Genomic DNA, 25,813 nt, shown 5'->3' with positions numbered 1-25,813 from the left:
ACCAACAAATATGATTTACATCAACGACATAGGAATCGCTACAAAACTTATTGTATGACCTCTTATACACTATATTAGGCCCAGCCTTTGGAACTTTGGTTTTCCTAGAATATGGCTACTATATTGTGATCACTACATCCAATGGATTTGGATACTGCTTTAAAGTACATTTCTGCAGCATTAGTAAAGATGTGATCAATACATGCTGTTTGTAACTACCCTGGCAGGTTGACTGATAACCTGAACCAGGTTGCAGGCACTAGTTACAGTTTGAAGATTTCTCTTGAGTGGCAGCCTGATGAAAGCCAGTCAATATTTAAATCACCCAGAAAATATATCTCTCTGTTAATATCACATACATTATCAAGTATTTCACACATGTTACCCAGATACTGACTGTTAGCACTTGGTGGTCTATAGCAGTATCTGACCAGAATGGGCTTTAGGTGAGGCAGATGAACCTGTAGCCATATTACAGATCCTCTCTAAGTTTAACAGGGATCTGGTTCTGAATATAAACAGCCACACCTCCTCCTTTGGCATTTCTGTATTTTCTGTAGATGTTCTAATCATGTATTGCTACCACGCATTCATCAAAGGTATTATCTAAATGAGTTTCAGAGATTGTCATATGAATATCATCTGTTACTAGCAAATTATTGATTTAATGAACCTTGCATCTTAAGATACATCTGTTAACTTAGACTTTGACACTTTTCTGGGATGCTTGATTATTTTCATTGCTTTACTGGGAAGCTTAGCAAAAGTAGACATGCTCATGTTATTTATGTTAATGCAGGGTACGCTGGGTTCCTGGGTTCCTGCTGGTGTACAGAAATATTTAAGTCACACCACAGATTCTCAATTGGATTGAGGTCTGGCTTTGACTAGGCCATTCCAAGACATTTAAATATTTCCCCTTAAACCACTCGAGTGTTGCTTTAGCAGTATGCTTAGGGTCTGTCACATCTGCTCCTTCCACGCCCTCTCGTGTTCATCCAGTGTCTCCTTGACCTGCAGCCGCTCACCCCGTACACTCACCCTCTCTCTCTGTGTGTGTGATTGTGTGGGTGGAGACAGGTGTGCTGGAGTCTGAACAGATCCCCACCAGCTGTAACCCGTTCCAAAATCAAGACCTCTACAAATACTCAGTCCTGCCACTTCCACTCTGCCAGATTGTGATCTCTGCTCAGTCAGTTTATGCTTCTAGCTATTTGTTTTTATTCAAGATCCTTTTACCCTGCTGTGCCTTTTTCCCTGTCTGATGCTGTTTATCCTCTCCACTGCAGTTTCGGCACTCTGAATCTGGTCCCTGTCTCCTGTTTCATGTCTCACCACCCTGCTACACTGTTCTGGATTCGGCACACTACTACTCCCTTGGATTCAACTCCGAATCTGCTTACCCTGTCCCAATTCCGTTCACTCCAACCTCAGCCTCCACATCTGGTTTCCTACATCCCACCCGAGCTTCCCCTGGCCTGCACTCCATCTCTCCCTGTTTTGCAATAAATACCTTGGTTAATTCAGCCCAGTTTCCGAGTCTGCTCTTGGGTTTCCTGTGCCGCTCCACCTAACAGGGTCATTGTCCTGCTGGAAGGTTAACATCTGTCCCAGTCTCAAATCTCTGGAAGACTAAACAGGTTTCCCTCAAGAATTCACCTGTATTTAGCGCCATCCATCATTCCTTCAATTCTAATCAGTTTCCCAGTCCCTGCTGATGGAAAAACATCCCCACAGCATGATGCTGCCACCCCCATGCTTCACCGTGGGGATAGTGTTCTCGGGGTGATGAGAGGTGTTGGGTTTGCGCCAGACATAGCATTTTCCTTGATGGCCAAAATGCTCAATTTGTCTCAACTGACCAGAGTATCTTCTTCCATATGTTTGGGGAGTCTCCCACATGCCTTTTGGCGAACACCAAATGTGTTTGCTAATTTTTTTCTTTAAGCAATTAGCTTTTTCTGGCCACTTCTGTAAAGCCCAGCTCTGTGGAGGGTACAGCTTAAAGTGTTCCTATGGACAGATACTCCAATCTCCACTGTGGAGCTTTGCAGCTCCTTCAGGGTTATTTTTGGTCTCTTTGTTGCCTTTCTGATTAATGCCCTCCTTGCCTGGTCTGTGAGATTTGGTGGGCGGCCCTCTCTTGGCAGATATTTAAGATGTTTTTTTATAACCCAACCCTGATCTGTACTTCTCCACAACTTTGTCCCTGACCTGTTTGGAGAGCTCCTTGGTCTTCATGGTGCCGCTTGCTTGGTGGTGCCCCTTGCTTAGTGGTGTTGCAGACTCTGGGGCCTTTCAGAACATGTGTATATATACTGAGATCATGTGACAGATCATGTGACACTTAGATTGCACACAGGTGGACTTTATTTAATTAATTATGTGACTTCTGAAAGTAATTGGTTGCACCAGATCTTATTTAGGGGCTTCATAGCAAAAGGGGTGAAAAAAAACACACTCACAGGCAGGATTTGACGGCCGCCTGTTGCCACCCCTGCCGTAAATGCATCATGAGCCTGTCTTAATCCCACATGTGAAATTAGACAGGGGAACTTTGTCCGTTCTGTCTTGCCAGACAATCTAATAAAAGCACACCTTTGTTTGGACCATCTTTATCAGATCTCTAATTTTCCTCACTTAGCAAGGCTTCCAAATTCCCCTATGAGGACAGTGAGATTAAGAGAATTAAGATAAAATACTTCTACCAACATTGTTGTCACGACTTCCGCCGAAGTTGGTCCCTCTCTCTCGTTGTTCGGGCGACGTTCGGCGGTCGACGTCACCAGCCTTCTAGCCATCGCCGATCCACTTTTCATTTTCCATTGATTTTGTCTTGTCTTCCATCACACCTGGTTCCAATTCCATCTATTACATGTTGTGTATTTAACCCTCTGCCCCCCCCCCCCCCCCCCATGTCCTTGTCCGGAATTGTTTCTTGTCGTGCTTGTGCACGGTATGCTGGTGATCACCGGGTTTGGTTTGACACATTTCATGTATTGTTCTGTTGACGGTGGTTTTATGTTGATTAAACAACACCGTTGTAAATCAGTTTTTGCTTTCCTGCGCCTGACTTCTCTGCCGCCAGTACGCACCCCATTACAATTGTGAACATAATGTCTAGGTGTTTTTTGTTCTGCAGTATGTTTATCACACTTGAACCATACCAAGACTAAAATGAGCTGGGTTCAATGTCGGGTTCACCTAGTGGTCATGATATGGGCTGTACCAAATGTTTGATGTATTATAATAATTGATTATGCTTATGTTGTATTAAAAGAAGGGGAGGGGTTATAAGACCCCGCCCTCCTTACATTTATAGGATCCTAGACTACAGATTTAACAATATATATTAATTATAGAGGTTTAGTATTGTTCCACAGTTGTTTTCTAGTCTCTCTGCCTCTTATAAAGAGACACCTCTGAGAAATGTGTGACTGAGACAGAACTCTGCAGGGGAGTGTAGGAGATAAGAGACTAGTCAGACATTCCACAATATATCAACTTTGGGGAGTGGACATTTATTGCCTAGGCCTTAGAAATCACTGGAACTATTGTAATTCTCTTGCAAGTTTATATAGCTGTGTATGCATGGGCTTGGTCTGATGAGTAGAAGGTAATGGCGTATGCAGTGACATCACAAGGGCTGGACTTCGGGTTTAATAAAATAACTTGGGACCTTTTATATTTTTCAGAACTTACTCGGAAACATGTGCATGTTCCTGTTGTCAACTTCTCTCTGCAATTGCATTAATAAAGGTTTATTAATTAATTAATTAAAGATATTGTCAGAATGCTAATTTCACCAATGAGCCAATGATTGACAGGGAACAAGGAACGAACCCCAACAACATTATAGAGGGAACTGATTTAATTGAGCTCTTTTTTGAATTGCTTCACTGATGCTATTACTCAATTGGCTTCACTTTGACTGGAAATATAGCGTAGGGTATTCTTATAAACATACATCACTGTGAGAGAGAGTTCTGCGGCTGGAATATTTGCTTGGAACTATAGTGGGGAACTAAAGAATTGTTCTTCAAGGTCAACTGTCCAAATATTTCCTACTCAGTGGGCCAATTGGGTAAATAGTCTATTGATCAGTCAACCATTTTGTCCCAAAATGAACTTTCTATACCACAGCTGCAGTAAGAGATAGAGCTCCAACAACCTGCCTCCCTTGCCTCAGATTGGATTGTCCAATGTAAAATGATCTGTGTTGGGATTTGCAGGTTAAGAAAGCTTAAGGGCTTTAATTTCATGACGTCACATTAATTAGCGGACACTTTGATCCTTTCAGCCTGTAAGCCACCACATTCAGTCAGCTTGTAGCGTAGTACGGGACGTTTTGGTGATTTGTCTGGGACCACAGCAGAGGATGCACGTCGGCGCAAACGGAGGCCACTAACTAAGCACCTTTTACACTTCCCTTTCGACTTTCCCGTGTGATGCGTCTGTAAGAGAAGGGAGGGAAAAGCAAACAATTCAAAATGGGAGACAAGGATAGTGTGGAAAAGTACCTGGAGAACAATCCCCAGTTCGCTAAAGAGTACTTTGATAAAAAGTTGCGCCCCGAATTGATCTCGACAGCGTTCACAGAAACTCTTGAGATCAAAGATCCGACTTCGTTCAAAGATGTCTCCCAAATTCAGGAGGCCAATCTCATCTTTGACCTTGTCAAAGAAATGCAATCAGAAATTGTTATGGAAAAAGCATTGCACAAGGTCCTGCAGAGAGTTTGCATGATTTTGAACGCCGACCGGTGCAGTTACTTTGATCTTCGATCTAGAAACGGAATACCTGAGCTTACAACGATGCTCTTCAATGTCACCCCTAGCACCAAATTTGAGGAGAACCTTGTCAACCCCACTGGTGAGATTGTGTTTCCAATTGATATGGGTGTAGTTGGATACACAGCGCACTCCAAAAAGATGCAAAACATTCCGGATGTTACCAAGGTGAGTGCCATTGTCAGCAGGTGCCCACCCGCCAAAGTGTGTGTAAAGATTGTACAAAGCACCCATAACATGGGAAACGTTTACGTATGATTTGACATGTTTTCTTATTTTTCTTACAATTTTTATCCTGTTTTAGCATGTAAAAATTATTGGAACGATCAGAGGTTGGACCTAAGCAAATGTATAAGTACTTCCCTACACATATAGAATATTTTGTGTGTTCTTATTGAAATGCTAGATGTGTTTGTTGTATTACGTTTTATGTTTTACATTTGGGTTGTGTAAATTATGGTTTATTTTATTTCATCTTTGACCTTGTCAAAGAAATGCAATCAGAAATTGTTATCGCAGTTATCGCAGTTTACTGCAGTCGCAGTTTACACACAATTGTTTGTGTCAGATCTAAATTCTTAAAAATGTATTTTGTTTCTCACATAGTTTAGACATTTTAATTGATGCAGATTTGAGAAGATAGTTAAAGAAATATAAAGTGTTCATGCATGTCTCTGAAGGCGTAAGCCCATGCTATTTTTGTTAAATTCACTTGATGGATTTCTTGAAGGTGTTGCCTAATAGTTTTGATTATCCAGAAGTCTGACCAAGGCAAACTTCCTAGTCTGATTAGGTCTACAGTAAAATCAGCTTCAACAAGTATACGTGAAATTACAAGTATGATGGAATGAGGGGTTCATTCTAAATGTTAACCACTGAGTTTCTACAATAAAATTGTGATTTTAATGGCTGTTATTCCCCTGTGTAGTGTAGAAAATTGCTTTTACCTCCAGAAGCCCTACAAGTGTCATTATCTGGTTGATTTGCTAATTGATACATTAATGTATTATATATATTTGTATAATTTAATTCAAGTCATCATGATAATATATTGTATCATTTTCAAAACATAAATGTCCAGTTGTATGACTGCTAAGATGTTGATGTTACAGTATGGATGACTGAAGAGAAAGCAGGTCGACATTTATTGTCATGAATTTTGCCCAGGAGGCAAACTGAGCGAGTTCTGCTAGATGGGCCAGCTGCAAAGTCAAAATTGGCTATATCGTACAAATTCATTAAACTAAAATGTGCTTTTTGGACATAATTTACAGTAAGGTTAGGGTTAGGCATTAGTGTAAGCAGTGTGGTTAAGGTTGGGGTGAGGTTTACATTTGAGGCTGTGCCAGCTAGTGACCATTCTGCAGAGCTGCCTCCAGGACAAGATTCATGACAATAAATGCCAACCAGCTAAAACAAATCTGTATTTGCAATTGGTCAACATTCTGTAGATTACTGGATGAACACCCTTATTACATGTATAAGTTAACTACAGAATTCTAGTAGGGGTTCAATCTATGCTTTTTTAGCCAGTGTATGTCCATAATGTTTCTCGTTTGATTAGCCCATGATATTTTCATTGATTGAAAATCATCTTTATTACTTTTAAGACAATGGTTATAGAATTGGGCCATTTACATGACATCCATTATGTGCAGGCTGCAAAAACCATAGCTAGCAGGGGTCGTTTTTTTAATCTAGCGACTGTTAATTGTACTCAATAGGCCTTTCCACATGGCATTATCTTAGCCCAGGGCTAAGGAGACTGTTAGCCCTGGGCTTTATTGCAGTGTGAACGCAGCTAATGTCTTGATCCAATATACTCTTTTCTTTTTCACTTCCAGAATAACCGCTTCAGTGACTTTGTGGACAAGCAGACAGGATACAAAACCAAAAACATGCTCACATACCCCATCATGGCTGATAAAGAATGCCTTGGTGTTGTAATGGCACTAAACAAAATTGGGGCCGAAGAATTCTCAAAAGCCGACGAGGAAGTAAGTCCTGAGCTCTCAAAAGAAAAATACCAGTCTTAGAAAGGTTTCTCAGTGTTAGTAATTATGGGAATAACTTTTTTTTAAATGTACAATTAATACATAATAGCACAATTCACACAGCACATGACATATACAGATACTGTATAACCTATATTACCCCAGTAATCAATATTCATGATGTTAAGTCCCCTATTTGGGTGGTTCTGGATCGGTTCCGACTGACATTTTGGTGGACAAATCGCTCTGTGAACGTCGTAGGGTCCCGTGTCTTATAGTGTCAGAAAGCCCCATATCTCCGTAGTCCAAAAAAACCACTAATCTAAATAAAAGAAACACGAAATCTAAATAAAATCCTACAGGATTTTATCCAATAGGACTAGTTCCAAAATCAGATAGGATTTTTCTATTTACATTTTAGTCATTTAGCAGATAATCTTATCCAGGGAGACTTACAGTAGTGAGTGCAAACATTTTCATACTGGTCCCCCGTGGGAATCAAACCCAAAGCCCTGGCATTGGAAGTGCTATGCTCTATCAAGTGAGCCACACAGAATCCTGTAGAATTTCAATGCTTTTTTTCTCCGATATGATTTCTATTGATTTTGTTGACGGGCATTACATTACATTCTTAAAAAATATATTTTTTTACCCCTTTTCTCCCCAATTTTGTGGTATCCAATTGTTAGTAGTTACTATCTTGTCTCATCGCTACAACTCCATTATGGGCTCGGGAGAGACGGTCAAAAGCCATGCTTCCTCCGGAACACAACCAAACCAAGCCGCACTTCTTCTTAACACAGCGAGCATCCAACCCGGAAGCCAGCCGCACCAATGTGTCAGAGGAAACACCGTGCACCTGTTGACCTGGTTAGTGTGCACTGCACCCGGCCCGCCACAGGAGTCGCTAGTGCGCGATAAGACAAGGATATCCCTACTGGCCAAACCCTCTCTAACCCAGACGACGCTAGGCCAATTGTGCATCGCCCATGGACCTCCTGGTCGCGGCCTGGGCCATCATTCCGCTCAGGAAGGAGACGCGTTCTGTCTCCTAGAGATGAACATACTTTGGTGCGAAAAGTGCAAATCAATCCCAGAACAACAGCAAAGGACCATGTAAAGATGCTGGAGGAAACAGGTACAAAAGTATCTATATTCACAGTAAAACAAGTCCTATATCGACATAAACCGAAAGGCCGCTCAGCAAGGAAGAAGCCACTGCTCCAAAACCGCCATAAAAAAGCCAGACTACGGTTTGCAACTGCACATGGGGACACAGATCGTACTTTTTGGAGAAATGTCCGTTGTTCTGATGAAGCAAAAATAGAACTCTTCGGCCATAATGACCATCTATATTTTGGAGGAAAAGGGGATAGTCTTGCAAGCCGAAGAACACCATCCCAACCGTGAAGCACGGGGGTGGCAGCATCATATTGTGGGGGTGCTTTGCTGCAGGAGGGACTGGTGCACTTCACAAAATAGATGGTATCATGAATCAAAAATGCAGATGTTAATGCGAGTGTAGTGAAATGCTTGTGCTTCTAGTTCCAACAACGCAGTAATAACCAATGAGTAATCTAACCTAACAATTCCAAAACTACTACCTTATACACACACAAGTGTAAAGGGATAAAGAATATGTACATAAATGTATATGAATGAGTGATGGTACAGAACGGCATAGGCAAGATGGAGTAGATGGTATAGGGTACAGTATATACATGAGATGAGTATGTAAACAAAGTGGCATAGTTTAAAGTGGCTAGTGATACATGTATTACATAAAGATGCAGTAGATTATATAGAGTACAGTATATGCATATACACATGCGATGAGTAATGTAGGGTATGTAAACATTATATTAAGTAGCATTGTTTAAAGTGGCTAGTGATTATATGTTTACATCTATTTCCATTATTAAAGTGGCTTGAGTTGAGTCAGTGTGTTGGCAGCAGCCACTCAATGTTAGTGGTGGCTGTTTAACAGTCTGATGGCCTTGAGATAGAAGCTGTTTTTCAGTCTCTCGGTCCCTGCTTTGATGCACCTGGACTGACCTCGCCTTCTGGATGATAGCGGGGTGAACGGGCAGTGGCTTGGGTGGTTGTTGTCCTTGATGATCTTTATGGCCTTCCTGTGACATCGGGTGGTGTAGGTGTCCTGGAGGGCAGGTAGTTTGCCCCCGGTGATGCGTTGTGCAGATCTCACTACCCTCTGGAGAGCCTTACGGTTGTGGGCAGAGCAGTTGCCATACCAGGCGGTGATACAGCCCGACAGGATGCTCTCGATTGTGTCTTGTAGAAGTTTGTGAGTGCTTTTGGTGACAAGCCAAATTTCTTCAGCCTCCTGAGGTTGAAGAGGCGCTGCTGCGCCTTCTTCACAACGCTGTCTGTGTGGGTGGACCAATTCAGTGTGTCCGTGATGTGTACGCCGAGGAACTTAAAACTTACTACCCTCTCCACTACTGTCCCGTTGATGTGGATAGGGGGGTGCTCCCTCTGCTGTTTCCTGAAATCCACAATCATCTCCTTTGTTTTGTTGACGATGAGTGTGAGGTTATTTTCCTGACACCACACTCCGAGGGCCCTCACCTCCTCCTTGTAGGCCATCTCGTCGTTGTTGGTAATCAAGCCTACCACTGTAGTGTCGTCCGCAAACTTGATGATTGAGTTGGAGGCATGCATGGCCACGCAGTCGTGGGTGAACAGGGAGTACAGGAGAGGGCTCAGAACGCACCCTTGTGGGGCCCCAGTGTTGAGGATCAGCGGGGTGGAGATGTTGTTACCTACCCTCACCACCTGGGGGCGGCCCGTCAGGAAGTCCAGTACGCAGTTGCACAGGGCGGGGTCAAGACCCAGGGTCTCGAGCTTGGTGACGAGTTTGGAGGGTACTATGGTATTAAATGCTAAGCTGTAGTCGATGAACAGCATTCTCACATAGGTATTCCTCTTTTCCAGATGGGTTAGGGCAGTGTGCAGTGTTAGGGCAGTGTGCAGTGCGTCGTCTGTAGACCTATTTGGGCGGTAAGCAAATTGGAGTGGGTCTAGGTTTGTCAGGTAGGGTGGAGGTGATATGGTCCTTGACTAGTCACTCAAAGCACTTCATGATGACGGAAGTGAGTGCTACGGGGCGGTAGTTGTTTAGCTCAGTTACCTTAGCTTTCTTGGGAACAGGGACAATGGTGACCCTCTTGAAGCATGTGGGAACAGCATTCTGGGATAAGGATTGATTGAATATGTCCGTAAACACACCAGTCAGCTGGTCTGTGCATGCTCTGAGGACGCGGCTGGGGATGCCGTCTGGGCCTGCATCCTTGCGAGGGTTAACATGTTTAAATGTTTTACTCACGTCGGCTGCAGTGAAGGAGAGTCCGCAGGTTTTGGTAGCGGGCCGTGTCAGTGGCACTGTATTGTCCTCAAAGCGGGCAAAAAAGTTATTTAGTCCGTCTGGGAGCAAGACGGGGCTGGTTTTCTTTTTGTAATCCGTGATTGACTGTAGACCCTGCCACATACCTCTTGTGTCTGAGCGACTCTACTTTGTCTCTATACTGACGGCTTAGCTTGTTTGATTGCCTGATGGAGGGACTGTTTGTATTCGGTCATGTTTCCGGTCACCTTGCCCTGGTTAAAAGCAGTGGTTCGCGCTTTCAGTTTCACGCGAATGCTGCCATCAATCCACGGTTTGGGAATGTTTTAATCGTTGCTATGGGTACAACATAGTCAATGCACTTTCTAATGAACTCGCTCACCGAATCAGCGTATTTGTCAATGTTATTTATTTTTTAAATTTAATATTTTACCCCGTTTTCTCCCCAATTTTGTGGTATCCAATCGCTCTCATCACTACAACTCCCGTACAGGCTCGGGCGAGACGAAGGTTGAAAGTTATGCATCCTCCGATACACAACCCAACCAAGCCACACTGCATCCAACCCCTCCCTAACGACGCTAGGCCAATTGTGCGTCGTCCCACGGACCTCCCGTTCACGGCCGGTTACGACAGAGCCTGGGCGCGAACCCAGAGTCTCTGGTGGCACAGCTGGTGCTGCAGTACAGCGCCCTTAACCACTGCGCCACCCGGGAGGCCCTGTCAATGTTGTTGTTGGATGCAATGCGGACCATATCCCAATCCACGTGATCGAAGCAGTCTTGAAGCGTGGAATCAGATTGGTCGGACCAGCGTTGAACAGACCTGAGCGCGGGAGCTTCTTGTTTTAGTTTCTGTCTGTAGGCTGGGAGCAACAAAATGGAGTCGTGGTCAGCTTTTCCGAAAGGAGGGTGGGGGAGGGCCTTATATGTGTCGCGGAAGTTAGAATAACAATGATCTAGGGTTTTACCAGCCCTTGTTGCGCAATCGACATGCTGATACAATTTAGGGAGTCTTGTTTTCAGATTAGCCTTGTTAAAATCCCCAGCTACAATGAATGCAGCCTCAGGATATGTGGTTTCCAAATAAAGTTTGTTCAGGACCATCGATGTGTCTGCTTGGGGGGGAATATATACGGCTGTGATTATAATCAAAGAGAATTCCCTTGGTAGATAATACAGTCGACATTTGATTATGAGGAATTATAAGTCAGGTGAACAGAAGGACCTCAATCCTATAGAACATTTGTGGGCAGAACTGAAAAAGCATGTGCAGCAAGGAGGCCTACAAACCTGACTCAGTTACACCAGCTTTGTCAGGAGGAATGGGCCAGAATTCACCCAACTTATTGTGAGAAGCTTGTGGAAGGCTACCCGAAACATTTGACCCAAGTTCAACAATTTAAAGGCAATGCTGCCAAATACTAATTGAGTGTATGTAAACTTCTGACACACTGGGAATGTGATGAAAGAAATAAAGCTGAAATAAATAATTCTCTCTTCTATTATTCTGACATTTCTCATTCTTAGAATAAAGTGGTGATCCTAACTGACCTAAGACAGGGAATTTTTACGATAATTAAATGTCAGGAGTTGTGAAAAACTTGGTTTAAATGTATTTGGATAAGGTGTATGTAAACTTCCAACTTCAACTGTATATAAAATGAAATAAATGCTTATCTTTGTGCTACTGTACCTAAACATTTATTTTCCTTCTACTTTTTATTTGCATATAAGGAATGTAAAGATTCTGTACATTCTAAGGGGAAAATCCCCCCAAACATCTCGTGTTATTGTAACATTGTCTATAGTATTGTATGTCATATTGTAATGTCTAATTCAAAGACAAGAAGTTGCATGAATAAGCATCATATCAAATAACTCAAGTGAGTGTTGGAGAGTTTGTTGAAAAAGGTGTACTGTATTGGTGGTCAGACTGTAAATGAACTTACAGCCTTGAATATCTCCCATATTGTGGTGGTGAATAAAACTGAAATTAATATACAACAGTTTTTTGTACTGGAACAAATGACAACAAACTATCATTTAATGGGTTCAATTAAGAAAATATGTTCTAGTAGGATTCTGATTGGGGTGACAAGATCCTACAATCCTATAGGAATGTTTGGTATCGATAATTCCCCATGGGATTCAATGGAGAAACACATTTTTGATATCAATAATTCCATTGTTTATATAAATAAGTCAGGTTGCTCTTGATGGTGCAGCTGTTGAACCTTTTGAGGATCTGAGGACCCATGCCAAATCTTTTCAGTCACCTGAGGGGGAATATTTTTTTTTGTGCCCTCTTCACGACTGTCTTGGTGTGCTTGTTAGTTTGTTGTTAGTTTGTTGGTGATGTGGACGCCAAGGAACTTGAAGCTCTCAACCTGCTCCACTGCAGCCCTGTCGATGAGAATGGGGGTGTGCTCGGTCCTCCTTTTTCTATGTCTTAATCACGTTGAGGGAGAGGTTGTTGTCCTGGCACCACACGGCCAGGTCTCTGACCTCCTCCCTATAGACTCTCTCATCGTTGTCGGTTGACAGGCCTAACACTGCTGTGTCATCGGCAAACTTGATGATGGTGATGGAGTCGTGCCTGGCCAAGAAGTCATGAGTGAACAGGGAGTACAGGAGGGGACTGAGCATGCATCCCTGAGGGGCCCCCGTGTTGAGGATCAGCGTAGCGGATGTGTTGTTCCCTGCCCTCACCATCTGGTGGTGGCCCATCAGGGATGGGAGTGGGTCTAGGGTTTCTGGAATGATGGTGTTGATATGAGCCTATACCAGCCTTTCAAAGCACTTCATGGCTACAGACATGAGTGCTACGGGTCGGTAATCATTTAGGCAGGTTACTTTAGTGTTCTTGGGCACAGGGACTATGGTGGTCTGCTTGAAACATGTTGGTATTACAGACTCAGTCAGGGACAGGTTGAAATTGTCAGTGAAGACACTTGCCAGTTGGTCAGCTCATGCTCGGAGTACACGTACTGGTAATCCGTCTGGCCCTGCGGCCTTGTGAATGTTGACCTGTTTAAAGGTCTTACTCACATCGGTTACGGAGAGCGTGATCACACAGTCACCTGGAACAGCTGGTGCTCTCATGCATGTTTCAGTGTTACTTGCCTCGAGCGAGCATAGAAGCAATTTAGCTTGTCTGGTAAGATATGTGTCACTGGGCAGCTCGTAGTCTGTAATAGTTTGCAAGCCCTGCCACATCCGACGAGCGTGTAGTGGTGTAGTACAATTCAATCATAGAGTTACGGGATCGTAAAATGACGGCCATCTCCATCAGCGCCATTATCAAATTATTATTGAATTAACCTGGTATAGAAACTTGATACATTTTCTGGAAAATAGTAATCCTTTAACTGTCACTAAGTATAATCATATTTATTTTACAGTTCTAAGAAACGTGAAATCTTATATTAAGTCATTTATAATGTGATTGTTGCTATATTTAGAAAGCATTTCAGTCATTTCAAGCCCTAATGCCCCACTTTTTCTAAATAGGAAGAAAATCATATACTGTACTTGAGCTTGTGTCCTACAAAGTGAGTACACCACAGCAATTATTAACTATTTTTACTAGGAAGGTGAGTTCCAGACCTTTATAAAACTATGCAACTTTACCAGTTGTTGTTTATGACCAACTCATGAAAAGTAATTATGTTTTGGTATGTCTATTTAGGCAGAAAAAATTGTTTTGCCATATAATTCAACTGTTTAAAAGCCACACTGATACTGCCACAAAACTATTAGGTTCTCTCTCGATCATGAGAAGTGGCGATACTGCATATTCAATGTTAGCACGGTGTGAGGGATGTATGACATCAATAGTGTGGACATCACCTCAGATGAATGCTTGTCTGCTGTACTGATGATTGATTTCATTGGATTTGGTTTCCAGCTCTGGAACAAGTACATGGTCTTTGCACACGTCATTGCCCTGCAGCATCACACTGCATACATGTTCAACGTGGAATCCAGGAGGAGTCAGGTAAGAATCCAGTGAACCCCATCATTCAACATGAGCTGTCCGTCAACTGTGTCAATCATGCTGGCCCTTGAATACAAAGACACAGTTCACCAAGGTAATTTTCTATTAGTGTCTGACACAAGAATAAGATGATAAGATGAGTGGTATAATATATCAGTAATATATCAATGATCATCATAATATATCATCATATCAGTTAAAGTTTCCTGTAAAGCCATGTTGTTCCATTATAACAGTTTCCCAAAAGAAAATGATTCATTTTTCTCCATTTGTTTCACCAGGTACTTCTGTGGTCTGCCAGCAAAGTGTTTGAAGAGTTGACAGACATTGAGAGACAGTTCCACAAAGCTCTGTACACTGTGAGAATCTACCTCAATTGTGAAAGATACTCTGTGGGCCTCTTGGACATGACCAAAGAGAAGGTTTGTTGCTAGTGTATAATATGCTGAGGCATATTGCTGTTTTGTCACTGTCTTGATATCGGTGCCATTTTGGATCTGCTCCCTCTGTGGTTGCTAAATGGATACACTGAAGTCCTGACTGCTGTCTTCCCTCTCTTCGTGCAGGAGTTCTACGATGAGTGGCCAGTGAAGCTGGGAGACGTACCGCCATACAGCGGACCAAAGACCCCCGACGGAAGGGTAAGGACCGATTTTCCTTTGATATGATTTTCGCCAAGCATTCTGCTCTTTCCTCTACTGCCTTGTCTATGGCACAATCACAGCCGGTGACTGTTGTTCTGTGCGTCTGCAGGAAGTCATCTTCTACAAGATTATTGACTATCTCTTAGAAGGACCCAAAGAGGAAATCAAAGTCATACCGTAAATACCAGGAGCTTCTTGTTAGAAAGCATTCATTATTATTATTATGCTCTCTGAATGAACACAAAAAAGTCTCAAAAGTACCAAAATCTATCACTCACTCTCTTACTCCCTCCCTCTGTTCCATGCAGGGGACCTCCTATTGACCACTGGGCCCTGGTCAGTGGGCTCCCCACCTATGTTTCTGAGAATGGCTTTGTAAGTTGATGTGAAAGAGTGCATGTAGTCCATACATTAACCACAGACAATATACTATCCACAAGCATGTAGGGCCTACTGTAGACAGGGATTTTACTGAAATAGGTCTTCTTCTTCTTCCCCTGCAGATTTGTAACATGATGAATGTTGCCGCTGATGAGTACTTCACCTTCCAGGTGAGGAGTCTGGGCCCCAATTGGATGGATGGTATTAGGTATAGGATGACCTTGGTGTTACAATATATCGAGTCCTCAGCAACACGTGCTATTTGAAGAGGACCACCAGCCCTGATTGGTGTTGTATTCCTAAAATGCAATATTCTAGGGATAATTCTCAAAGTGTTTGCAAATCGACTTCATGCTGTTTTGTCTTTCAGAAAGAGGCTGTGGATGAGACAGGTTTCGTCATCAAGAACGTCTTGTCCCTTCCCATCGTCAACAAAAAGGAAGAAATCGTGGGTATTGCCACTTTCTTCAACAGGAAAGATGGTAAACCATTCGATGAGCACGACGAACAGATCACTGAGGTGAGTGCATAGACATCAGTCATATCAATAAATTCTGTCATGAGTTACATGTGAATGTATGAGGTGGTAAATGCCTTTCTTCATTGTTCCAGGCCCTCACTCAGTTCCTGGGATGGTCGGTGCTCAACTGCGACACGTACGACAGACTGAACAGGATGGAGTGGAGAAAGGACATCGCCCAGGAGATGCTCATGTGTCAGAGCAGATGCACTAACACTGAAATGCAGAGTATCCTGGTGAGACCTGAGACATGTTAGATTCATAGAGGAAACTAGCCTCATGGGACAAACCTTTGATACTCTTTTCTCTTTAAGCTATAAAAATACAAATAAATATAAACAGAATTAGTGTGCGACTCTCCTTATTTTTATAGCTCATAGTTTATCTGCCGTTAGTCAGGACCTATACATAAAATTGTTTTCTTTGGGTGTGCGCCAGCTCATGTTTTTTTTATTTCACCCTTTTCTCTTTCCACAGAACACAAAGGAGAAGTTTGATGCCGAACCAGAGGACTGTGACCAGAAAGAGATGTACAAGCTCTTGGTAAGACCCATGTATAAGACTGTCAGTGAAAGTGGGTAGAGACACAGTGATAATGTAGCCCAGAGTGGTGTTTGAATGATCAATCAATAAATATATGGCTATTATTTTGCCCTTCTGTAGAGATCGAACTGCCCTGTGGCCATAGACGTAGACCTGCTGCTGTTCTCCTTCAGTGACTTCCCTGTGACAGAGCACGGCCTTATCATGTGTGGAATTCGCTGCTTCTTTGAGCTGAACGTGGTGGAGAAGTTCAAAGTGCCCGCAGAGGTCAGTCATGAAGCCCCTGGCTAGTAAAACAATCATATTCATTTCAGAGGTATTTATTTTGTTGTGACCTCAGCATTATACATTACGTGTCCCCAGAATGCATGCAATGTATGTACTGTACATGACTCAATATATTAACAAAGCTTTTGCCTTTTTGGTATCTAATTTATTTTGTTGAGCCTAACGTTTTCCAAATACAAGGCCATGTCCTACTGGTTTGGTCAAATAGAGCAGTGGTTCCCAACCAGGGGCACTAGGACCATCCACTACTTGAGAAGACTCATGAGACCATAGGCCTACTGGTAAAATGCACATGAGGGGGTACTTCAGGGGTACTCCGGGCAGAGAAACATTCTGTTGGTGGTAATGTAACCGAAAAAGGTTGGGAACCACTGATATAGATCATTAGTAAAGTCATGGCTAAATGTTTCCTCTCCACATGTACAACCAGACCCTGACCCGATGGATGTACACTGTCCGGAAAGGTTACCGTGACATCACCTACCACAACTGGAGACACGGCTTCAATGTGGGCCAGACCATGTTCTGTCTTCTACAGGTGAGTCCCTCTACTCCTATACCACCTGATACCTACAGTGCCATGAACAATTATTTTCCCCCTTTCTGATTTTCTCAATTTGTTCATATTTTTGATACTGTTATCAGATCTTCAACCGAAATGTAATATTAAATAAAGGGAACCTGAGTTCACCAAAAAAAGTTCATTTTTTTACATTTTTAACCCAATTCCCCTGGGTGAAAAAGTAATTGCCCCCTTACAATAACTCAATAACTGTTTGTGCCACCTTTAACCGCAATGACTGCAACCAAATGCTTCATGTAGTTGTTGATCAGTCTCTCACATCGCTGTGGAGGAATTTTGGCCCACTCTTCCATGCAGAACTGCTTTAACTCAGCGACATTTGTGGGTTTTCAAGCATGAATTAGTCGTTTCTAGTCCTGCCACAAAATCTCAATTGTGATTAGGTCTGGACTTTCACTAGGCCATTGCAAAACTTCACATTTGTTACTTTTTAACCATTTTCATGTGGACTTGATTGTGTGTTTTGGATCTTGCTGCATGACCCAGCTGCACTTCAGCTTCAGCTCACAGACGGATGGCCTGACATTCTCCTGTAGAATTCTCTGACACAGAGCAGAATTCATGGTTCCTTCTATTAAGGCAAGTCATCCAGGTCCTGAGGCAGCAAAGCATCCCCAAACCATCACACTACCACCACCATGCTTGACTGTTGGTATAAGGTTCTTATTGTGGAATGCAGTGCTTGGTTTTCGCCAGACATAATGTCCAAAACGTTGACTCAAGTTTGTCGAAAAGCACCTGGAAGCACATGGATGATCATCAAGACTCTTGAAAGGAAGTTCTATGGACAGATGAGTCAAAAGTATACCTTTTTGGACGACATGGGCACCACTATGCCTTTGGTTGGAGTCATTGCAGCATAAGGTGGCACAACCAGTTTAAGGGGGCAATTACTTTTCCCCACAGGGGCATTGGGTGTTGCATAACTTTGTTTCTGAAATAAATATGTAATTGTTGTGTTATTTGTTCACTCAGGGTCCCTTCAGCTAATAGTCGGTTTTGGTTGAAGATCTAATAACATTCTGTATTAAAAAATATGCAAAAGTAGAGAAAATGAGAAATGGGGCAAATACTTTTCACTGCACTGTACATGGCTAAGTGTGGATTGTGCAGAATATCTGGACATCCAATCACCAAAAGAAGAGTAGTTCAAAGTTCCTATTTATTTAGAGAAACATTGATGATGCCAACCAAAGGCTGCCCACTAATGATAATTGACCTATCACCTGACACATCCATTTTGTTCGATAGTGGATCACCCCACCCCTCCCATTTGGTTTGATAATGAATCAGACCACCCTTTTGCTTCTTCAGACAGGCAGGCTGAGGAAATATTACTCTGACCTGGATGCCTTTGCCATGGTGGCTGCTGCATTCTGCCACGATATTGACCACAGGGGGACCAACAACTTATACCAGACAAAGTAAGACCCCCTCTGTTTACCTATGAGCACTCAAACCACTACCTAAATAATCACTGTTTAGTTGTCTGTTCTTGGTTTGGAAGGTGTTGTTTGGGGTCTAATGATTGTGTTACCGCTCTCTCTGACCTGCAGGAGTGGATCGCCTTTAGCCAAACTGCACGGATCCTCCATCATGGAGAGGCACCATCTGGAATATAGCAAGACGCTCATGGCTGAGGAGGTTCGAGACCCCGACTCCTGTTACGGCTGTGGCCAAAATGGCACCCTGTTCCCTATTACATTTGAGTAATTTAGCAAACGCTCTTATCCAGAGCGACTTACAGTTAGTGAGTGCATACAATTTTGCCAGTTATCAGTTGCCGCCTTCATCCACCTTTCCAGACGTTTGGGAGATAGGACTCCTGTGTCCGCCTTGCCAGCCGTTGAGGACTTGTGGCTTTGTAATTGGAGTTGTCCATCTCCTAGACTGGCTGCATACCAGGGTTTGAGAGCCCAGTCTACCCTATATTTTCCTGTAACCCTGGGTGGGGGCCCTAACCGGGTGCTGTCAGCCGGAGCCAGCTGAGCCCGAGGTTCGCGTGGGGCAGGGGCGTCACTCCCTGAGGTAGCATGCAAGGCAGAGCAGAGCAAAATAAGGGAAGTCAGAGCAAAGCAAGCATGGCAAAGCTATGCTACCCGCTACCCCTACATAGAGCACTACTTTTGGCCAGCGTTTGCATACAAGGTAATTGTGGGAGTTGAATTCTTACCCTTTTCTCTACTCCCCCTTCAGAGCCTGAACATTTTTGTGAATCTCCAGAAGCGCCAGTTTGAGACTGTACAGCACTTGTTTGACGTCTGCATCATTGCCACTGATCTGGCTTTGTACTTCAAGTGGGTTTTTAACAATTGTTATGGTCTCTGATATAGCTGCTTTTAAATATACTGAATCAGTATCACTTTTCATGTGTGCAATGTTCTAACTTGACTGTTGGTCTGGCCCCCAGAAAAAGAACAATGTTCCAGAATATTGTGAACGCCACTGAGCCAATGGAAACCGAGAAGGACAAAATCGAGCACATTTCCAACAACGCCATCAGGAAGGAAATTATCATGTGAGTAGGAATGTTATTCTTTCCTCCATCTCAGGGATTTACTACACTTGAGGCAGTTGTGCACATTGTCGCAGTTCTCGGTTTCTTACATAATATGAATTAATATAACAATATAACCTTCTTGTGTATCAGGGCCATGATGATGACAGGTTGTGACTTGTCTGCCATCACCAAACCATGGGAGGTCCAGAGCAAGGTGGATACTATTTCTGTCCACCATGTCATGAAACAAAACAACATAGCAAAGAAATATATATCCCAATTTCCTCAAGACAATATAGACCACAGGATGCTCTGATGTTTAAATTAGTACTGACACCATTTTTTCTATGAATTATCTACCTCCTAGGTGGCTCTAATGGTCGCAGCTGAGTTCTGGGAGCAAGGTGACTTGGAAAGGTCCGTTCTCGATCAGCAACCCATTGTGAGTTTGTGAAGAAAACCGCTGTTTCTTTACAATATACTATATGTTTATAGAGTAATCACACATTTTTGTTAGTTCTCTGTTTGAGTTGATCTTCCCCATTAATTTCATTGATCCTCAGCCCATGATGGACAGAAACTGTGCAGCGGAGTTACCCAAGATGCAGTGCGGTTTCATTCAGTTTGTGTGTGCGTTCGTATACAAGGTAACTGCCTGGCTGGTTGAAGCTCAACAAAGCCCTGTTTTGTGTCTTAATTCATTGGAATCTGATGATTAGAAAGAACTCAGCTTGTGTTATTTGTCATTGGGTATAATGTTCTATCAATTGTTTTTGGAAACGGAATCATCCTTCGAAAAATAGATGAGATCAGTGTCTCTGTGAACCATCAATGTCATCTTCAGTGAGGAGGTCATCCAGTTTAGACCACCATGAGTGACCAGTAAGCCTATCCATCTCCAAGTTTGCATCAGCTGAACTCCACAGCGGGAATGTTTTTGCGCTGTGAGGAATATGTCAGGTTGAGTGACAGTCCCGAGCACGAGAATGCTTGCAATAATGGGGCCTACTTGTGTGCAGGAATTCTCGAGGTTCCACGTAGAGATCACCCCAATGTTTGATGGGCTGAACAACAACCTAAAGAACTGGAAAGAGCTGGCCGACATCCACGCCGCCAAGATGGCGGCCATTGAAGAAGAGAAAAAGAAGCTTGAAGCACCAGCAGGTAACTTTTGAAATACAGTCAGGTCTCAGCCAAGAAATCAGGGTTGGAGTCAATTTTGAATGAAATTCAATTCGACCCATGAATTGAAATTCTATTTTGAATTGAATGTAACAAGAGTGTACACAAAACATTAGGAACACCTTCCTAATATTGAGTTGCAACCCCATTTGCCCTCAGAACAGCCTTAATTCATCTGGGCATGGACTCATAAAGGGATGTTCCACAGGGTTGCTGGCCCACGTTGACTCCAATGCTCCCCACAGTTGTGTCAAGTTGGCTGGATGTCCATTGGGTGGGGGACCATTCTTGATATACAAGGGAAACTGTTGAGCATGAAAAACCCAGCAGAATTGCAGTTCTTGACACACTCAAAACAGTGCATCTGACACCTACTACCCCTTAAATCTTTATCTTGCCCATTTTTTTTTATTTTAGTAGGCAAGTCAGTTAATAAGAACAAATTCCTATTTACAATGACGGCCTACCAGGAAATAGTGGGTTAACTGCCTTGTTCAGGGGCAGAACAACATATTTTGACATTGTCAGCTCAGGGATTCAATTCAGCAACCTTTCAGTTACTGGCCCAACACTCTAACCACTAGGCTACCTGCCGCCTCAATCACCCTCTGAATGGCACACATGCACAATCCATGTCTCAATTGTCTCAAGGTTTAAAAAACCTTCTTTAACCTGTCTCCTTCCCTTCATCTACACTGATTGAAGTGGATTTAACAAGTGACCTCAATAGGGTTCAAAGATTTCACCTGGATTCACTTGGTTAGTCTACGTCATGGAAAGAGCACATATTCCTAATGTTTTGTGCACTCAGTGTATGTGCACTCAATTTTTTTAAACATTTGTATAAGATAAGATACACTATATCTACAAAAGTATGTGGACACCCCTTCAAATTAGTGGATTCGGCTATTTCAACCACACCCGTTGCTGACAGGTGTAAAAAAATCTAGCACACAGCCATGCAATCTCCATAGACAAACTTTTGCAGTAGAATGGACTTACTGAATAGCTCAGTGACTTTCAACGAGGCACCATCATAGGATACCACATTTCCTACCCAGGTCAACTGTAAGTGCTGTTATTGTGAAGTGGAAACGTCTAGAAGCAACAATGGCTCAGGCGCAAAGTGGTAGGCCACACAAGCTCACAGAACTGGATTGCCGAGTGCTGAAGCATGGAGCGTGTAAAAAGCATCTGTCCTCAGTTCCAAATGGCCTCTGGAAGCAACTTCAGCACAAGAACTGTTCGCCGGGAGCTTTATGAAATGGGTTTCCATGGCCGAGCAGCCGCACACATGCCTAAGATCACCATGCACAATGCCAAGCTGTCGGCTGGAGTGGTGTAAAGCTCGCCGCCATTGGACTGGAGCAGTGGAAACGCGGTCTCTGGGGTGATGAATCAAGCTTCACCATCTGGCAGTCCGACGGACGAATCTGGCTTTGGCGGATGCCAGGAGAATGCTACCTGCCCAAACGCATACTGCCAACTGTAAAGTTTGATGGAGGAGGAATAATGGTCTGGGGCTGTTTTTAAGGGTTCGGGCTAGGCCCCTTAGTTCCAGTGAAGAGAAATCTTAACGCGGCAGCATACAATCACATTCTAGACGATTCTGTGTTTCCAACTTTGTGGCAACAGTTTGGGGAAGGCCCTTTCCTGTTTCAGCATGACAATGCCCCCGTGCACAAAGCAAAGTCCATACAGAAACGGTTTGTCGAGTTCGGTGTGGAAGAACTTGACTGGCCTGCACAGAGCCCTGACCTCAACCCCATCGAACACATTTTGGTATTAATTGGTATGCCAACTGCGAGCCAGGCCTAATCGCCCAAAATCAGTGCCGACCTCACTAATGCTCTTGTGGCTGAATAGAAGCAGGTCTCAGCAGCAATGTTCCAACATCTAGTGGAAAGCCTTCCCAGAAGAGTGGAGGCTGTTATAGCAGCAACGGGGGAACCAGCTCCATATTAATGACCATGATTTTGGAATGAGATGTTCGGAGAGCAGGTGTCCACATACTTTTTTTTAATCCCCCAAAGGGTGCTTAATAAAGTGATATAGTGATGTATAGAAGACATTAACCATAACATATTTATTGAATTAAATTTGCAGTTGCTACAACCATTTGTGGACTTATAAATTAATTATATATACCCATTGATTCTTGAAGAATATAACTTATGAGCTTAGTTCAACTGTCTGAAACCAAAATATAAGCTTGCTTTAATCCAATGTCTGTAAACAAAGTAAATGTAACAAACACTGCATAGCCTCAAAACATGGTTAAAAGTATATTTGTGATATCATAGATGGTCAGTCCTTGCATCCATAGCTCTGTTAATGAATTTCAGAGTGGTAACATTTCTCCAGGCCCATCCCTCAGCTTTTTACCATAACAGGGGTGGGGTGTACGCTTTGCTATTGTTTCAAGTGCTGATTGCCACTTTGATATAAATTATATTCTATTGTGGCCAATTTCGAATTCAATTCTAATTCAACAATTGAATTAGAATTAAAGGGCTATTTGCAGAATGGACCCAACCCTGCAAGAAACACTATTGTACAATCTCCCAAGAAATAGCAACACCGGTAAATAGCATACCATTCTTTTAGACACAGTGCCTAAAGCTTGTCCATGCACACAGATGCCAAGCCACCAGTGGCACAGCAGGCCACCGGACCATTTTTTTAGACAGGCCTGGGCTAAACATGTCAGACAGGGCTGAAAACGGACCGGCCCATCTGGCATTTGCCCAAAATGCCAGATGGCCAGTCCGCCCCTGAAGTTACCTTAGTTAAGTTATCAACAAACTAAGACCACCTTCTTACTCTTTATCTTGCTGCTTGCTGTCTTGCTATGAACACAAATCAATCTAAAAAATTGATTTGTATTGTTGTGTATGTTGTTGCTGCTTGCTGCCTTGCTGTCCTGCTTTCTGTTTGAACAGTAGAGGAGGCAGCAGAGGTTGGAAAGTCCAAGACCTGCACCATCGCCTAACCTCCTGGATTGTGCCCCAGTCCCGGCCGTGTGGCAGAGGATCCCTGGGCGCAGCAAGCAGTCAGTGGGGAGACCGTGTGAAGATGTGTCCCTGTGTGGACTGACTTAATCACTTCCCCTCATTCTCAGGACTTGATAAGCCAATCCTGATGGATCGACACACTCATTGCAGATGTACTCGCAGCTGATGCATTACCATATCTTGACAGCGCACTTAAAGTAGAGCTTACCTTTCGCAGATAACTATAGGTACGACTTTATCGACAACTAACATAATCCAAGTAATGAAACAAACATTACATCTTAACATCTGTCAAATGGCATATACTGTATTTAATATTTAGACATGTATTCTGTTTTGGGAAATATCTCCCTGTACATTTGCATCCATACTCTGATGATCCATAAAGATATTAGGGGGACAGGTTCAGTGGACAAACTTTTATAACTGAGCTGTTTTATTAGAACAGGAAAAACTCAAACTTCTCAAACTTGAAACTTGTTTTTAGCAAATGACAATTGACTTTACCCGAGGGCTAATATAATAGCAATGCTCAAAGTGTGTTCACACTCCTGAGCCTTGTGAGGTTGCATTTATGTTGATATGCAAAAGTATATATTTTTTGATTGTCAGAGATTTTCTACTTCATGTATTTTACGAGTGGAGCTGAGTCAGTTCAAAGCCTAAGTCTTTAGATTGTATGAACTAATATGTTTCGAAGTCACATTTGAGCATCAGGTATCCATTGCAAACTTTGTGTTCAATTTTAAACTCAATTTCCTACAAATAACTTGAAAATGTAATATATATGACAATAATATATTGGTGTGTCATAAATTGCAATTCAATCATCTTTAAAACAAATGTAGATGATGCTACTGTATCATGTATGTTTATGCTCCAAAGAAAAGTAGTTCATCACATAAATGTAAAATATGTGAAAATGAAACCTACAATCCCCCCCAAATTGTTGTGCTTGCTATTAGGAGGCAATCCTTGGTAAGGCTCCATCAGCGTTGTAAATATCTCCAGGTACCTGACCATAAGATGATTTGATGGGATTGAGTTTACTTGTCAGTCGGCTTTTGAGATCTGCACAGCTTGAAACTTTAAATACCCTACTTACTGTAGATAAAGCAGGCTACCGAAGTCTTGTATCTACTGTGTGTGAAAGGCACCATGTTTGTTTGATGGGGGACAAGCCTGCAATGTGGCCTCAGTCAGACCAAAGTTCCTCTTCTCTTTGTTTGACCATTTGAGGCTTATTTGATGACCGGTGTAAAATGAATTTAAGCAACAATGAGAAAGTGAATTGCAACGGGATTTCCATAAAGAAAACATCCTTAGAAATCCTGCCAAGCAATCTCCTTTTGACCTACTGTAACAGGTGGCCAAGACATCTGCGGAGACATCCGTGAGTTGCCCTGAGCAGGAAACACAGGGCAGGCAAAGTTTGACTCCCTTGCTTATGCAACGTGCCCTCACTAAATCAATGGAAAATCAATCAAGAGCAGTAATCCAATGAGGGTGGCTTTGACAGCCACTCTTCATCTTAAATGGATTCTCTGAATTTCTGTTCCTATAGGTGCTGGGCGGGGCAGGCTGCTTGGGTTTGGGCTCCACAATGGGATAAGGCGAACAGTATGAGAAGCAATCTATTCTGCGCGTACGTTTAAAAGACACAACATGTATATCTACTAATTCTATTGCGTTATCATTGAGAGATTAGAATTTGACATTTGATGTCTGATGAAACGAATTCTACTGTATGTACGTGTCATAAGATGTAACATGTTAACAAAATAAAGGCATTCATCAAAGTCTTGTGGGATTCTTGTCACATTCTTTAAACTTGCCCACTGAATTGAACAATTTTACCCACTACCCTTGAAATGGAATAGCACATTGATATACAGTAGACGCAGGACTAACTTGAAACACTTTGGGGTAGACAGTCCTCATGACTCCTGTATCGTGCATGGAGATTACCCTATAAAGCTGGATTAGCCCTTGGAAAAGAAGATCAGCCAAT

The 25,813-nt window shown here is 42.8% G+C and overlaps 1 protein-coding gene across 3 annotated transcripts in view; it reads left to right on the top strand.

The window, feature by feature from the left end:
• pde6c (phosphodiesterase 6C, cGMP-specific, cone, alpha prime) overlaps window positions 1–25,604 on the top strand; it is a 42,443-nt gene extending 16,839 nt beyond the window's left edge. Inside the window, exons 1-22 of one of the 3 annotated variants that reach the window (XM_021575796.3) lie at window positions 4,313–4,958; window positions 6,635–6,787; window positions 14,058–14,147; window positions 14,429–14,569; window positions 14,714–14,788; window positions 14,901–14,968; window positions 15,100–15,166; window positions 15,295–15,342; window positions 15,543–15,692; window positions 15,785–15,928; window positions 16,170–16,235; window positions 16,356–16,502; window positions 16,954–17,061; window positions 18,421–18,530; window positions 18,663–18,750; window positions 19,303–19,403; window positions 19,517–19,624; window positions 19,757–19,820; window positions 19,974–20,048; window positions 20,170–20,253; window positions 20,626–20,770; window positions 23,731–25,604. In XM_021575796.3, the coding sequence (XP_021431471.1) occupies window positions 4,491–4,958; window positions 6,635–6,787; window positions 14,058–14,147; window positions 14,429–14,569; window positions 14,714–14,788; window positions 14,901–14,968; window positions 15,100–15,166; window positions 15,295–15,342; window positions 15,543–15,692; window positions 15,785–15,928; window positions 16,170–16,235; window positions 16,356–16,502; window positions 16,954–17,061; window positions 18,421–18,530; window positions 18,663–18,750; window positions 19,303–19,403; window positions 19,517–19,624; window positions 19,757–19,820; window positions 19,974–20,048; window positions 20,170–20,253; window positions 20,626–20,770; window positions 23,731–23,780 (2,550 nt within the window). In that variant the 5' untranslated portion in view covers window positions 4,313–4,490 and the 3' untranslated portion in view covers window positions 23,781–25,604. Of the gene's footprint in view, window positions 1–4,312; window positions 4,959–6,634; window positions 6,788–14,057; window positions 14,148–14,428; window positions 14,570–14,713; window positions 14,789–14,900; window positions 14,969–15,099; window positions 15,167–15,294; window positions 15,343–15,542; window positions 15,693–15,784; window positions 15,929–16,169; window positions 16,236–16,355; window positions 16,503–16,953; window positions 17,062–18,420; window positions 18,531–18,662; window positions 18,751–19,302; window positions 19,404–19,516; window positions 19,625–19,756; window positions 19,821–19,973; window positions 20,049–20,169; window positions 20,254–20,625; window positions 20,771–23,730 lie in introns of those variants that run through there. The other 2 variants (XM_021575797.3, XM_021575798.3) reach the window with 2 other exon arrangements.
• The last annotated feature ends 209 nt before the right edge of the window (window positions 25,605–25,813 follow it).

The sequence above is a fragment of the Oncorhynchus mykiss genome, chromosome 20, assembly GCF_057628025.1.
Source record: "Oncorhynchus mykiss isolate SJ-2025 chromosome 20, ASM5762802v1, whole genome shotgun sequence".
NCBI classification, from domain to species: Eukaryota; Metazoa; Chordata; class Actinopteri; order Salmoniformes; family Salmonidae; genus Oncorhynchus; species Oncorhynchus mykiss.
The sequence above is the reverse complement of the archived record's forward strand: the minus strand, read 5'-3'. Positions and strand labels throughout refer to the sequence as shown.